This window comes from Trematomus bernacchii, unplaced genomic scaffold (genome assembly GCF_902827165.1).
Source record: "Trematomus bernacchii unplaced genomic scaffold, fTreBer1.1, whole genome shotgun sequence".
Lineage (NCBI taxonomy): Eukaryota > Metazoa > Chordata > Actinopteri > Perciformes > Nototheniidae > Trematomus > Trematomus bernacchii.
In genome coordinates this window covers 2,285,922-2,297,545 of record NW_022987641.1, presented here as the reverse complement: position 1 = coordinate 2,297,545, position 11,624 = coordinate 2,285,922, and the positions used below count along the sequence as shown (strand labels likewise).

The 11,624-nt window shown below is 41.3% G+C and overlaps 1 protein-coding gene across 2 annotated transcripts; it reads right to left on the bottom strand.

Annotated features, from left to right (window-relative positions):
• Positions 1-6,664: 6,664 nt before the first annotated feature.
• LOC117484859 (troponin I, slow skeletal muscle-like) lies at positions 6,665-10,583 on the bottom strand. Of its 2 annotated transcripts, none has more exons than XM_034133297.1 (8): positions 10,520-10,583; positions 9,962-9,971; positions 9,758-9,802; positions 9,361-9,402; positions 8,263-8,394; positions 8,073-8,162; positions 7,803-7,985; positions 6,665-7,025 (listed from the first exon to the last, which is right to left on the bottom strand). In XM_034133297.1, exons 3-8 carry the CDS (start codon positions 9,779-9,781, stop codon positions 6,924-6,926), a joined length of 573 nt encoding a protein of 190 aa, XP_033989188.1. In that variant the 5' UTR covers positions 9,782-9,802; positions 9,962-9,971; positions 10,520-10,583; the 3' UTR covers positions 6,665-6,923. The 2 variants fall into 2 exon arrangements, with proteins under 2 accessions (XP_033989188.1, XP_033989189.1); XM_034133298.1 differs by having other exon boundaries at positions 9,758-9,839; positions 10,520-10,557.
• Positions 10,584-11,624: the final 1,041 nt, after the last annotated feature.

The following is an 11,624-nucleotide window of genomic DNA, read 5'->3' as shown; positions in this document are numbered from 1 at the left end:
GCCGAACCTAGCCCCGCCCTGTCTCCTCCGTCCGGAGGAGAGGGAGGATGGGGGAACCACATGGTGATCTGTGAATGGAGGGGAAGGAGACGCCTGACTGCTGCCCGCCACTCGGATCCAATAAGTCAAGGGCTTGGTCCACGGAGTAAGACCCCTGGACTAGCCAATCATCCTCGGCCGCAGCAGCGAGAGCGTCCGCTCTTCGCTGTCTGTGGGCCAGAGGGAGACGGACACAATGAGTGCACGACACCTGAGGAGTGAGAGCCGCGTTTGCGTGCTCCAATCCCAGGCAGGACTCACACCGTGAGCGCCGGTCGTAACTCATAATGTATCCTGTTTGGCTTCTTAATAATTTGAACAAAAGCTTTTTAGAAGAGGAATCTTTGCTTTTTAGCCTGCAGCTCTGAAAAGAGCTTGTGCCTGACAGTGCTTCTGCAACGGAGTGCTGAAGAAAAATGGGAGCAGATTGTCGGGCCTCCTTCCTATTTATACGGAAGTGAGTCCGTAGATGGGGCCCATGTCATAGATGGGCGTGGATTAAGTCTGTCAGTGCTGCGCATGCGCAGTGGGATTACCCAATAGCGATAGCCTTAAAGGGCGAAGCCTATATGATATAGAACATCCATGTTGCTAACCCTGTCAGCTGCTTAAACCCTGCTCTTTAAAATGTTTAATTCAGCAGGAGTTTTTCTTCTGTTTCTGCTCCTCTGTGACCAGCCTGCTCTTGTTTGTCTCATTCTGTCCAGATTGAAGTATTTGCCATATTCTCCCTAGTTAACCATGCGGCTGACTATTGGTCTATTTTGCTATTTTAACCAGGACCAAGTTGCCAAATATTGACCTGTTTAAGTGCATTTTATTCAACCTGCCCTGCTTGAGTTGTTGCATTTGGATCCTGTCTCCGAATTTATCTGCAGTTGAAATTGACAAGAAAATGATTTCAGGTTTAGTTTCACAATTTCAAACCAAACAGTGCATTCAGAAAATACATTTGTGTGTACCCTGTTTGTGCCTTGGTGAATTTGTCTTGGTGTCACTTAGACTAATTCCAAGTCTGGCACACATTTTGACAAGACACATGACGACAACATTAGCCGCTGCATGAACTGAGCCTTGAGTCACAGGACAGCCCACCCTCTGTTACTGTCAAATACATTTGAATATTGTCAAGCCCCCAGTCCCTGCAGCAAGAAATAAACTGATCGTTCTGCATGTAGAAGATTAATAACATCAATCATGCCTCCTCATCAACCCCCCCACACACGTACACGCTGCAAACATGTTGATCAGCTTCAGTGTTTTCTTCGCCGACTCACTCATTTTTCTTTTCCTTTGGGTTTTTCCATGAGTGAAATGAACTGGCGCTGCTTACAGCCACAGTGGTAATTATTTATTGTCAGGCTCCACTTGCTCCATCTTACAACTTGTGGAAGTAATGGTTTCTTTTCTCCTCCAAGACAGGAGAGTCACAGTTTTTAAACATGAAGGAAAAGAAGGAGAACGTTTATTTAAGTTTAGTCGAGAGATGTTTTTTCATAAAGCTCAACAACCTGGGCAAGATAACACTTTGAGCAACTGCAAGTCTCTGGGTTTTGCTTAAAAATACAGTAATTGAGTCAACTTTACTCCCAAGATTATTTGATTGAAATCAGATTTTCCTATTTGAGATAGTGTTACATGTGTTTTCCTGTTTATAACAAAAAGAAAATATACAAATTCATTATATTTTGAATAATTGTCTGTTGTCTGTGTTCTCAAGTTGAAATTGACCAAATAAAACAAATAACCCAGATTCTTTCTGACACTTAATTTGTGTTTGTTGCACATGCAATCAAAATAAATTAAATGAGAATCTTAAAACTGAAGATGCATCATCAGACAGTTTTCTTGGATTTACCTGCATTTCCATAGCTTAACACGTTCTCTGGCAACCTTTCTAATATGTAAAATGGTAAATGTTCTGTATTCCTCTTATTGTGGACTGCCACCAAGTGGTACTGACAATGAAGCACAGTGTGTTGCATCCCATAAACACAAGTTTTGGCACTTCCAGCCACACTTGAATGTGCTTGCCATCCCCACTGGTTTGGTGGAAGACTCAGCGTTGTGACCTTTTAGCATTTCACACTCGGCATGTGGCGATGACAGGAATGAACCCGGGAAGGCACATCTGGAACATGTGTTCAATGTGAAGGTCGCTCTTAAAGGGCCCATGTCATGGCCATTTCCACTGATCATAATTACATTGTTGAGGTATACTAAAATAGATTTATACTGTGCAATTTTCCAAACTCACATTGGTTTCGCATACAGCATCTCTGTCAAGCATGTGTATTCAGCAGTATTCACTTTCTCCACTAAACGACTCATTGGAGCTCTTGCCCCCCCCTCCCTGTGAGCCTAGTGTGCTCCGATTGGTCAGCTCGGCCACTCGTTCTGATTAGTCAACCACCAGAGAGGCTGCGCCCATGTCAGTGCTTTTCCCGGCTGCTCTCAGCGTAACATCAGTCTTATCATGGCGTCGGTACAGCGATATATTTTATATACATATATATTTTTAACTGTTGTTATAGAAGAGTGTGACGGCCTCAGGGCCTTTGTCTTACGGTGGGGTGGAGCTGAAGAGGGTAATCAGCGCGATCACGGACACCTCCGTAGCCGGTGCTATTAATCCCAGCGGCCCGGAGTCTCTCTCCAAAGCGGCTGCAGAAGGACGAACTGAGCGACCCTCTCCCCTCGACCACCTGTCTCTGCATTTACTACAATAAATGTGCCGTGGTTTTGTAAACTCGTGTATGTCTCCTTGTCTTTCCGTTGTGGCCTACGAGCTACTCTCATAACAAAGAGTAAGTTATTTTTACCCGTTATAAACTACTACTGTTTGATGAGAAATCAAATCATGGTTTGCTATATATGAATTCAGGGAAGAAAGGATAGGCCTACTAAGTATTTCCATTAAACTTTATTTTTAGAAATGTACAAAATGAACATAAATATACATATATACACGGTATATCATCCATTCCTCCTCCTCGCATCTTGCCTGCGCACAGTCGGTGCGGTGCCTTTTAGCACCCTCAGTAGTAGTAGAATCCCTTCCCCGTCATGGATTGTCCGCCAGGATCTGGCTGGACGAAATCAAATGCAAATCACAAAATATTAGAGAAACTTAGTTGTTTTAGATTCGTTAGTAGTAGTTGTGTAATGAACAGCTTGCCTGCTAATATGCTAACCTAGCTTTGTTTACCTTGGTAGCTAACACGATATGAACGTTAGCTTGGAGGAAAGGCAACTATAATGCAGTGTAATAAAACTACTATGAACAAAAGCTAGTGGTTCATATTAGGCTAGCAATAACGTGTTTATAATTGCAATCGTATACGGGTATTCTGCTACGTTCGGTCATACAATGTAACTTGCATGAATACATTGTTTTGCGCTAGCATACAGCTAGCCTCGTTAGCTACATGCAGTATATGTACGGTCACAATGTACGGTAAATCACAGTACAGTATACTGTATGAGTATTCCGTGTGTGTGACTGCAGACATTCTCCTGCCATGACAAACATGTAAGGCCATCTGCTGACATTGTAGTTGATATATTTAAACGCTAGCAACGTAGCATCACAAAAATGTTTTTCTGACCGAAACTAGCTCTAGCTCCGTGTGTTAGATCGCTACGCCAGCTATAATGTAATTACGTTTCGCGACTGACCGGCAAATCACCCGGAGTATACTGTCAATAGGTATTTTGTGTGTGAATGCAGACATTCTCCTGCTATGAGATACATGTATGCAAGGCCATCTGCTGATATTAGAGTTGATATATGGAAACTCTAGCAACTTAGTTAGCACTGTGTCAATGGCTTAGCAGTCCAACACAGTTTACACATTTAAACAGTCTTGTTTGATAAATACACAAATAACAATGCAAACTTACAGGTTGTATACCCAGATCTTCCCCTGCTCCAAACGGTCCAAACAAGCTGTGCATATCCGGCCTCAAACTGGGCAATGTTTTGGAAGCTTTCGTCTGTGAAATGCCGGTTCTTCGAACCTCTGGAGGAGGAACACGACGCTGCTGGTGTGGCCATAGCTCTTCGGGATTGGTCCATTTCGTTCCGGGTACCGCATGACATCAGGCGGTACCCGGAACTAAATGGAAGACTCAAATGGGCAGTGACGTATCTCCAACGAGGCGTTTTGGGGAGGTATTTTCTGTGTTAGAGTTTTACTCGCTACAGGGTGTACTTTGAGGGTTTTGACTCTGCACACCGTTTACATGCATAAAAACCTTCATAACACACAAGGGGACGGGTAATAACCGGAAAAGCATGACATGGGAGCTTTAACTATTTATAGATCCTGAGTGTGTGTCAAGACCTGGGGCCTCATTTATAAAGCCTTGCGTAGGATTCACGTGGGAAGGTTGCTTACGTAGGACAAAGCAAATAAATACGCACAGACATTTTCCGATTCATAAAACACTGCGTACCTGCGTAGGACTTGCGTGCGGCACATCCTACGCCGGTTTCCCTTTATAAATCACAATCAACTCGAAATGCGGCGCAGCTTTTGCGGGCTTCACGTAACGCCCATATTTGCCTATAAATAGTCAAAGAAACGCCCCGTATTAATATTCATTCAGACTAACTGCATGAAGAAGATCGCAGGAAATGACGACAGAACAGCTAAAAAATACATTTCACACCGTGTCAGATTTTGGTTCTTTTGGGGAGGTCGAGATAAATCACATTGTTTGGTGGATGCAGTTTGAACCAGAGTAGCAGCATGGAGGTCGAATAAATAAATAAATAAGAGTTAAGAGTTAAAAAAAAGTTAATGACAAAATACACATAACCTTCCTCAAGCAGTGTGTCAGTGTGTTTGTGCCGGGGACAGGAGACCCCCCCATGATGAGAAACTGTAAGAAAGTATCGGGGGGTCCCTGCGGAGTGGAGTCAATTAATGTTTATTTTTTCATTTGGTGGTTTGTGTTCCAGCTGTCGATCAGCTGTGCGCAGCGTCTCCACTGCAGCCTGTGCGTCTCAACCCCCCCGCAGCAACTCTATATCCACCAGTTAAAGGAAATAAAACAAATGTGTTGAGTTATATCAGCTGCCAAATCTACCAAATATATGGTGTTCTTAGTTTCCATACCTCCTGTGTTTTATGAGCGACTTATCAAGTCTTAGCAAATGGTTTAAAACATGATTAAACATGATAGTATATAAAACCATGCTCGTATCTATACAACCATATAGAAATACAAAACGGCCTCAGTTTAGACGTAATTATGTCCTTCTGCATATCGCATCATTTATGAGAATAGGTCATAACATTAAGACAACATATTCGAGGTGGTTTTCAATAACATATCCGTATATATTTATTTCTCCAAGTTAGGTTTTTGTGTGCACTGAGGAGTCTCAAACAGGCGTTTGTTTAATCATTTTAAGATTGGCTTTTTATTTAATGTTTGCAAATGAATTCTTCATATATGATACATGAGAGGTAACATTTTATTTATGGTATTATTTCCACATATTTCTCTCCATTCTTCCTTCTGCCAACGGTGTCTCGAGTTTCTCGTCTCTCCCGTTTTTGTGCTTAGTGCGTACGCATGGGTCAGAGTTTGCGTGGAGGACCGCACATTTTCCCGTCAAGTTTGTTTTTTATAAATCGCAAACATTGCTTAGAAACTGGCATACACCATCTTTTGAGCGTACGCACCGTTTATAAATGAGGCCCCTGGTGTTGCTTTTGATTATCATCTTGCTAAGCCTGAGTGCTGAGAGGTCATGTATCAGCTTTTCATCTTGAATAAACACACAGAGGAGGTTGATGCTGGGACAAAATGACAAAGGATGTTACTTTCACCATCAGGATTTCACACAGTCATCAGACATTGTTTGTGATTCCTAGCATGTGTAAGGGATGTCTATCAGCTGTTTACACAAACACACTGACAACATGTGTGTGCACACACTTATGCACACAATACACCATCTGAAGCTATTGTTGGGGTTGCGGTCATTCCTCAAATAACAATGGCTGGACGCATCAGTCCCACACTGACAGAAGCATCGTGCCATATGGAGGACAGTAATGCCAGTGGCTTTTGCTTTCCAAGGCTAGGAATAATGGATTAAAATTCCTCGGCTGGGAGTTCCAGAGTCTAGGATTCAAGTCATGTGTCCTGTGGTTTAGTTCTATCATACTCTAAAAATATAATTTACCAAAAAGTGCTGAATCAGAAGTATCAGTCTATAATCAGTCTTTGATTTTCTGTTTCTCATTATTTCAGAGGGTTTTTAGAGTCTGAAAAATAAGCAAAAATACAATTATGTCGATGGCAGATCCACTTTTTTTCGAAGGTATTATCATGACACCAATTTTCCTTGTTCAACAATGTGTCTTGATTATTATTTGTGACTATGAAACATGGTCTTTCTTTTCTTTCATGGCTGCGTCACGATCTATTTTAACATTATGAGAATGAGTTTAGCTAGGTAACACCTGTTGCACCCCCCCTCCCTAGATTTATCATCTCCCTTTTTTAATCCTTCATAAGTTAAACTGCTTTCAATCCTCTTTACGTGCCTCGCATAAACCGACGGGTGCCAGTGAAATGAAACGTGATAAAGTCAAGTACGAATATGGAACATTGAAGACTGAAACTTTATTCATATCCACTTTAATTGTCTAAAGATGTCATAACAAAACTAAAATAATGTACTTTGGTCATATAAAAAACAACAATGGATGTCTCCCATTTTGAGTCATTGCACAGAAAATGGCTACAGCTTAGAGGTTGACCTTTGTGCTTCATTCAGCTTTCAGATAACTATTCCATATTTCTGTTTCAAGTACTTTCTTTCTCTTCTCATTTGACCAGCTTCATAATTTCCTCACAGGGTCTCACTGTGCCCCTCCAGCTGTGTCGAACATTTTCTTGCGGCCCTCCATGCCGGACATGGCCTCCACGTTCTTACGCCAGTCACCCACTTCACTGCCAGTCACCTGGGTCGAACGGAAACGAAACATCCAAGTTAAAAAACATCATATTCCTAAACAGATTGTTTTGTCTCTAACATTCCCGACATAAGGGGACCTATCATGCAAAATGCACTTTTTTATGTCTTTTATACATAAATATGTGTCCCCGGTGTGTCAGGGAACTCACTAAGTGTCAGAAAAATAAAACCCTTAGCAAGCATCGCTAACACTCAGAGCTAACCTGTACTGGAGAGAATATGTGTAAAATAGCAGGAAATAAAAAAAGGAACTCACCTTGTGGTAAACCCGCAAGAGAAAAAGCATTTGAGCTCCATACTGTTTCAGAAATAATAAGTGTGGTTTGGAACATGATATGACATTTCATCACGGCCAGAAAAGGGTGTTACATTTACTTAATTATGAATGTTGTCAAGGCCGAAAATTAGGATGAGCACCAACGGTCAAAAATGTTTTTTTCCCTTCCAGAGCTACCAGCGCAGCGCCCCCCCCCCCAGATCTGGCGCCCTAGGCGACCGCCTATGTCACCTGTGCCAAAAACCGGCCCTGATAGCATTTAGCTGAGTATCTTGGTAGAATTCTCCAAGCTCCCCCCCTCTTTTTTTTTTTTTTTTTAAAGCTAAGGACCCAGAATCAGCCCTTCCCTAAGAGGGATATGAGGGATATCTAAAATGCATGATCTGTTTGGTATTTTGAGCATCATAGACATGTTTTTTATATTTTGTTATATATCTGAGACCCATAAGCCTACAAATAGCATGATAGGAGATCTGTAAGCAGTACCTTGTCCTGTTTGACGTCCTCCTTCTTCACAGACTTGAGGTTGGCTCTGAGGTCCATGGAGCCCTTGTGTTTGGAGCCCAGAAGAGCCCTCATCATCTCATCTGCAGACACCCTCACCTTCCTCAGGGCGGGCTTTTTGAACTTGCCTCCGAGATCCTGTATTTTCAGCTTCAGCTCATGGATCTGATCAATATGACAGAAAATGTATGAACATCTAATAAACGGATACAAAATTTTACTCAGCATTGAATAAGGTGTTCAGAGACTCACATCTTTGTTGTGTTTGCCCACTTTGAATTCGCAGTCGTATCTCTCTTCGTCTACAACATCAACTTTTGAATAAAGCTCCTTGCATAAATTCTGAGGGAAAACGAGGCTGTTAAACATATTACTGAAACATTCTCCTTTGTTTTCTGCTGTAGAAGTACATTTGCTGTTTTTGGTGGAGGAGGACCCTTACTTGTAGTTCGTCCAGTGGTATTCCAGACAGCTGCAGAGGGGGCAACTTTTCTCCTAGATAGCGTGCCTTCTCCTCCTCCCTATCCTGCCTCTCCTTCTCCAAATCCTCACAGGCTCTTGTGAGGAGAAGCATCTGATTGGACAAAACAGATATCAATCAAAACTTGGCGAGTTGCTAGTGAGTTTACTTCATTATTTGGTGTGTTTAAGAAAGTACCCAAATGTCCTAATTTTCCATCATTTTCCTTATCTTTAAGGAGAGGTGTCATGGCCATTTCCACTGATCATAATTCCATTGTTGAGGTAGACTACAATAGATTTATACTGTGCATTTTTCCAAACTCACATTGGTTTCTCATACAGCATCTCTGTAAACTACGTGTATTCACTGAATTTCACTCTCTGCCTTTAACGGCTCGTTGTAGCTCCAATAGCTCCAGCCCCCACCCTCCCTGTGAGCACAGTGTGCTCTGATTGGTCGGGGCGTTGTGAATCGTGCTGAGCTCCGTGGAGGTGTTGTTTCCTTGTTTAGGATACACAGCGAAACACAGCCAAACTCATCCTGAGCACACACAAACTCACAGCCGAAGTAAAAACAATAAGTGTGGCTTGATATTGAGTAAGAAATCCCTACGTAGCGATACCCAGGAAGTAAACAATGGACAATGACGTATCTCCAACGAGGCGTTTTGGGGAGGTGTGTTAGAGTTTTACTCGCTACAGGGTGTACTTTGAGGGTTTTGACTCTGCACACCGTTTACATGCATAAAAACCTTCATAACACACAAGGGGACGGGTAATAACCGGAAAAGCATGACACCTGTCCTTTAAAATAAGTCATTCAAAATCAGGGGGTAATGCCACAGTTGCCCCACATGGTAAATCCAACAAAAAAGTTATATCATTCATGTTTGCCAACATGTTTGTATATTTCCTTACTTAGCCTACCTACGTGTTTGTGATTTAAGTGACTTGTAATGTACTTCATTTTTGTATGTCTTGTGGATGTTTGTGTACTGTCTTATATATTGTATATATATGCTAAATCAATAAAGAAAGTGTTTAAAAAAATAAAATGAAAAATGATATCATAACCCACCTTGAGGGAGAGCTTGCGAGAAGCCGTAATCTTCGACTTCGGCTGTGAAAAAAAAGAGTCTTATTATTATTTCACAATACAACACATTATTATATTTTATAGTCAAGGTTTTTCCAAAGAAGATGGACAAAATTCTAAGTACCCCAACGTTGCCATATACTGGACAGTACAGAATAGGCCTATGTATGGAAAGCCCCCAAACTCGCCCCCCCCTGCTGCAGACGCATGTGAAAAGATAATGCTTTATTATTAGGATGGAGTCAAGGGGAAAGCTCTCAGTGATGCTGATAACAACTCCTGCCAGATAACCACTGCCAGATCTCTGCCTTGTGAAACAGGACAATGTGTCCCCTCTCCCTGCATGCTGGATTAACACTGTGGAATATAGATGGCTTACCTTTTCCCCCCCTTTGGGATTCATGGCTGCGGGTCTGTCGGGCTCCTGAAACCCAGAAATTGTGCAAATGATGGCGATGATTCTATAGGAAATGACATTTACTGTATAAGAGAGCTGAACAAATATATTTAAATTGTGAATAGAAACAGTCAACAACACAAATATCAACAGTAGCATTCAGGGATAGAAGAATCATTTTCTTACCTCACTTGAACTTTAATCCCAGAAACAAACAACATGAGACAAACAGAAGTGTTTATTAGTACAGTCTAGGAGTAATGGCTTGGCCCAGTGAACCACGATGTAATTTGACACATTAAGCCGCCACATAGCAAACACTCCTCAACATCCCTTGACAACAGGATCAAAGCAAGGACAGGACAACAGCAGTTCCCTTCACTATATTCAGCATCTTCTCAGTTTGGCTTATATATTCTGACAAAACAGACAAAACCTTAACAGCAGTAGTCTCAAGGAGAGGATTTGGCATATATTATTTAATAATCTCATCATATTTTTACAAAGATCTAGTCATTATTTCCATGAAGATACATATGCCATATAAAATATTTGCCACTGTTAAACTGTGAAATATACTGTCTTTAATAACAGATATATTGGAAATACTCAGACTTTCAACCAGAACAAAAGAATAACAAACAAATACAATAAAATAGTAGATATAAAACTAAATAAAAGGTCAGAACTGTACTGGAAGTTTTAAATACATAACATGTAATAATAAATCAATGGTTGTTTTACCTGTACAAATGGAAGAGAGTCAAACAGCGGCTGCTGGAGACAATGGGCAGCTTTTATGTGAGCGCTGTGGCTCATGGACAGCAGATATAACGTCTGGCCCCAAGAATGTGCTGGCCCCGGACCGAGCATGGAATATCCCCCCCCGGCCCCTGCCACTGTGACAACACCCGGGGAGGGATATAAAACATGGGTATTACCTTAATGGCATTGTTCACATTTTGCTAACTGTGGCTGTGAAATAACAGTAGCAAAAATAAATAAATCAATGTATACAATATTGACAGAATACATTGTTCAAGTATAACTTCAAGGAAAACATTTAGATATATTTCCTATCTGACAGGAAACCAAATCTGCCACCAACACTTTCTATGAAAGCAGAACTAAAGAACACGTGAAAACGAAAGCCGAGGAGCAGACTCATAGTTTTATGGAAGCTTATGTGTCCGAACCGTTTACATTACTTGTTAGTAGCTTACCAATTAAACAATTGAGATAAAACACGTTTATAAGTGAGCTTTAGAGATGCTGGTATTTGATTGTGTTACCTTTGAAATGATTTGTTTCCCCTTGTTTCCAGTTCTTAAGGCTAATGCTAAGCTAAACAAATACTCTCTATAAATTCATATTAAAGGTGGGGTAGGTAATTTTGTAGAAACCAGCTCGAGTGCGCTAGAATTTGAAAATACACAACCGGAAAAAATCTGCCACTTCCTTACAGAGCCCCTCCTCTATGGGCTCAGAACAGTCTCATAATACACACATGCACACAGAAGGATTCACACTTGTATTTCATGATCCGCAAAAGGATCCACACTTGTATTTCCGGATCCACACTTGTGTTTTTCAATGCACACACAAATGTGTTCCGTTTCATATACATGTAAATAAAATACAGAAAAAAGTTTTACATATGTATTTTTTATCCTCACATATTTGTTTTCCGTTTAAAACCTCTGCACCTACAAACACAAACCGCTTTCTGTGCATGGATCGCTGTGCATTCGTGTGTGGGTTTTTTGAGACTCCCCTGACGGTCACCCGATTCATACTTGTAATTTCTTTCATCTATAGCCAATCAGATGTCTCCTTCATTCTAAGCCAA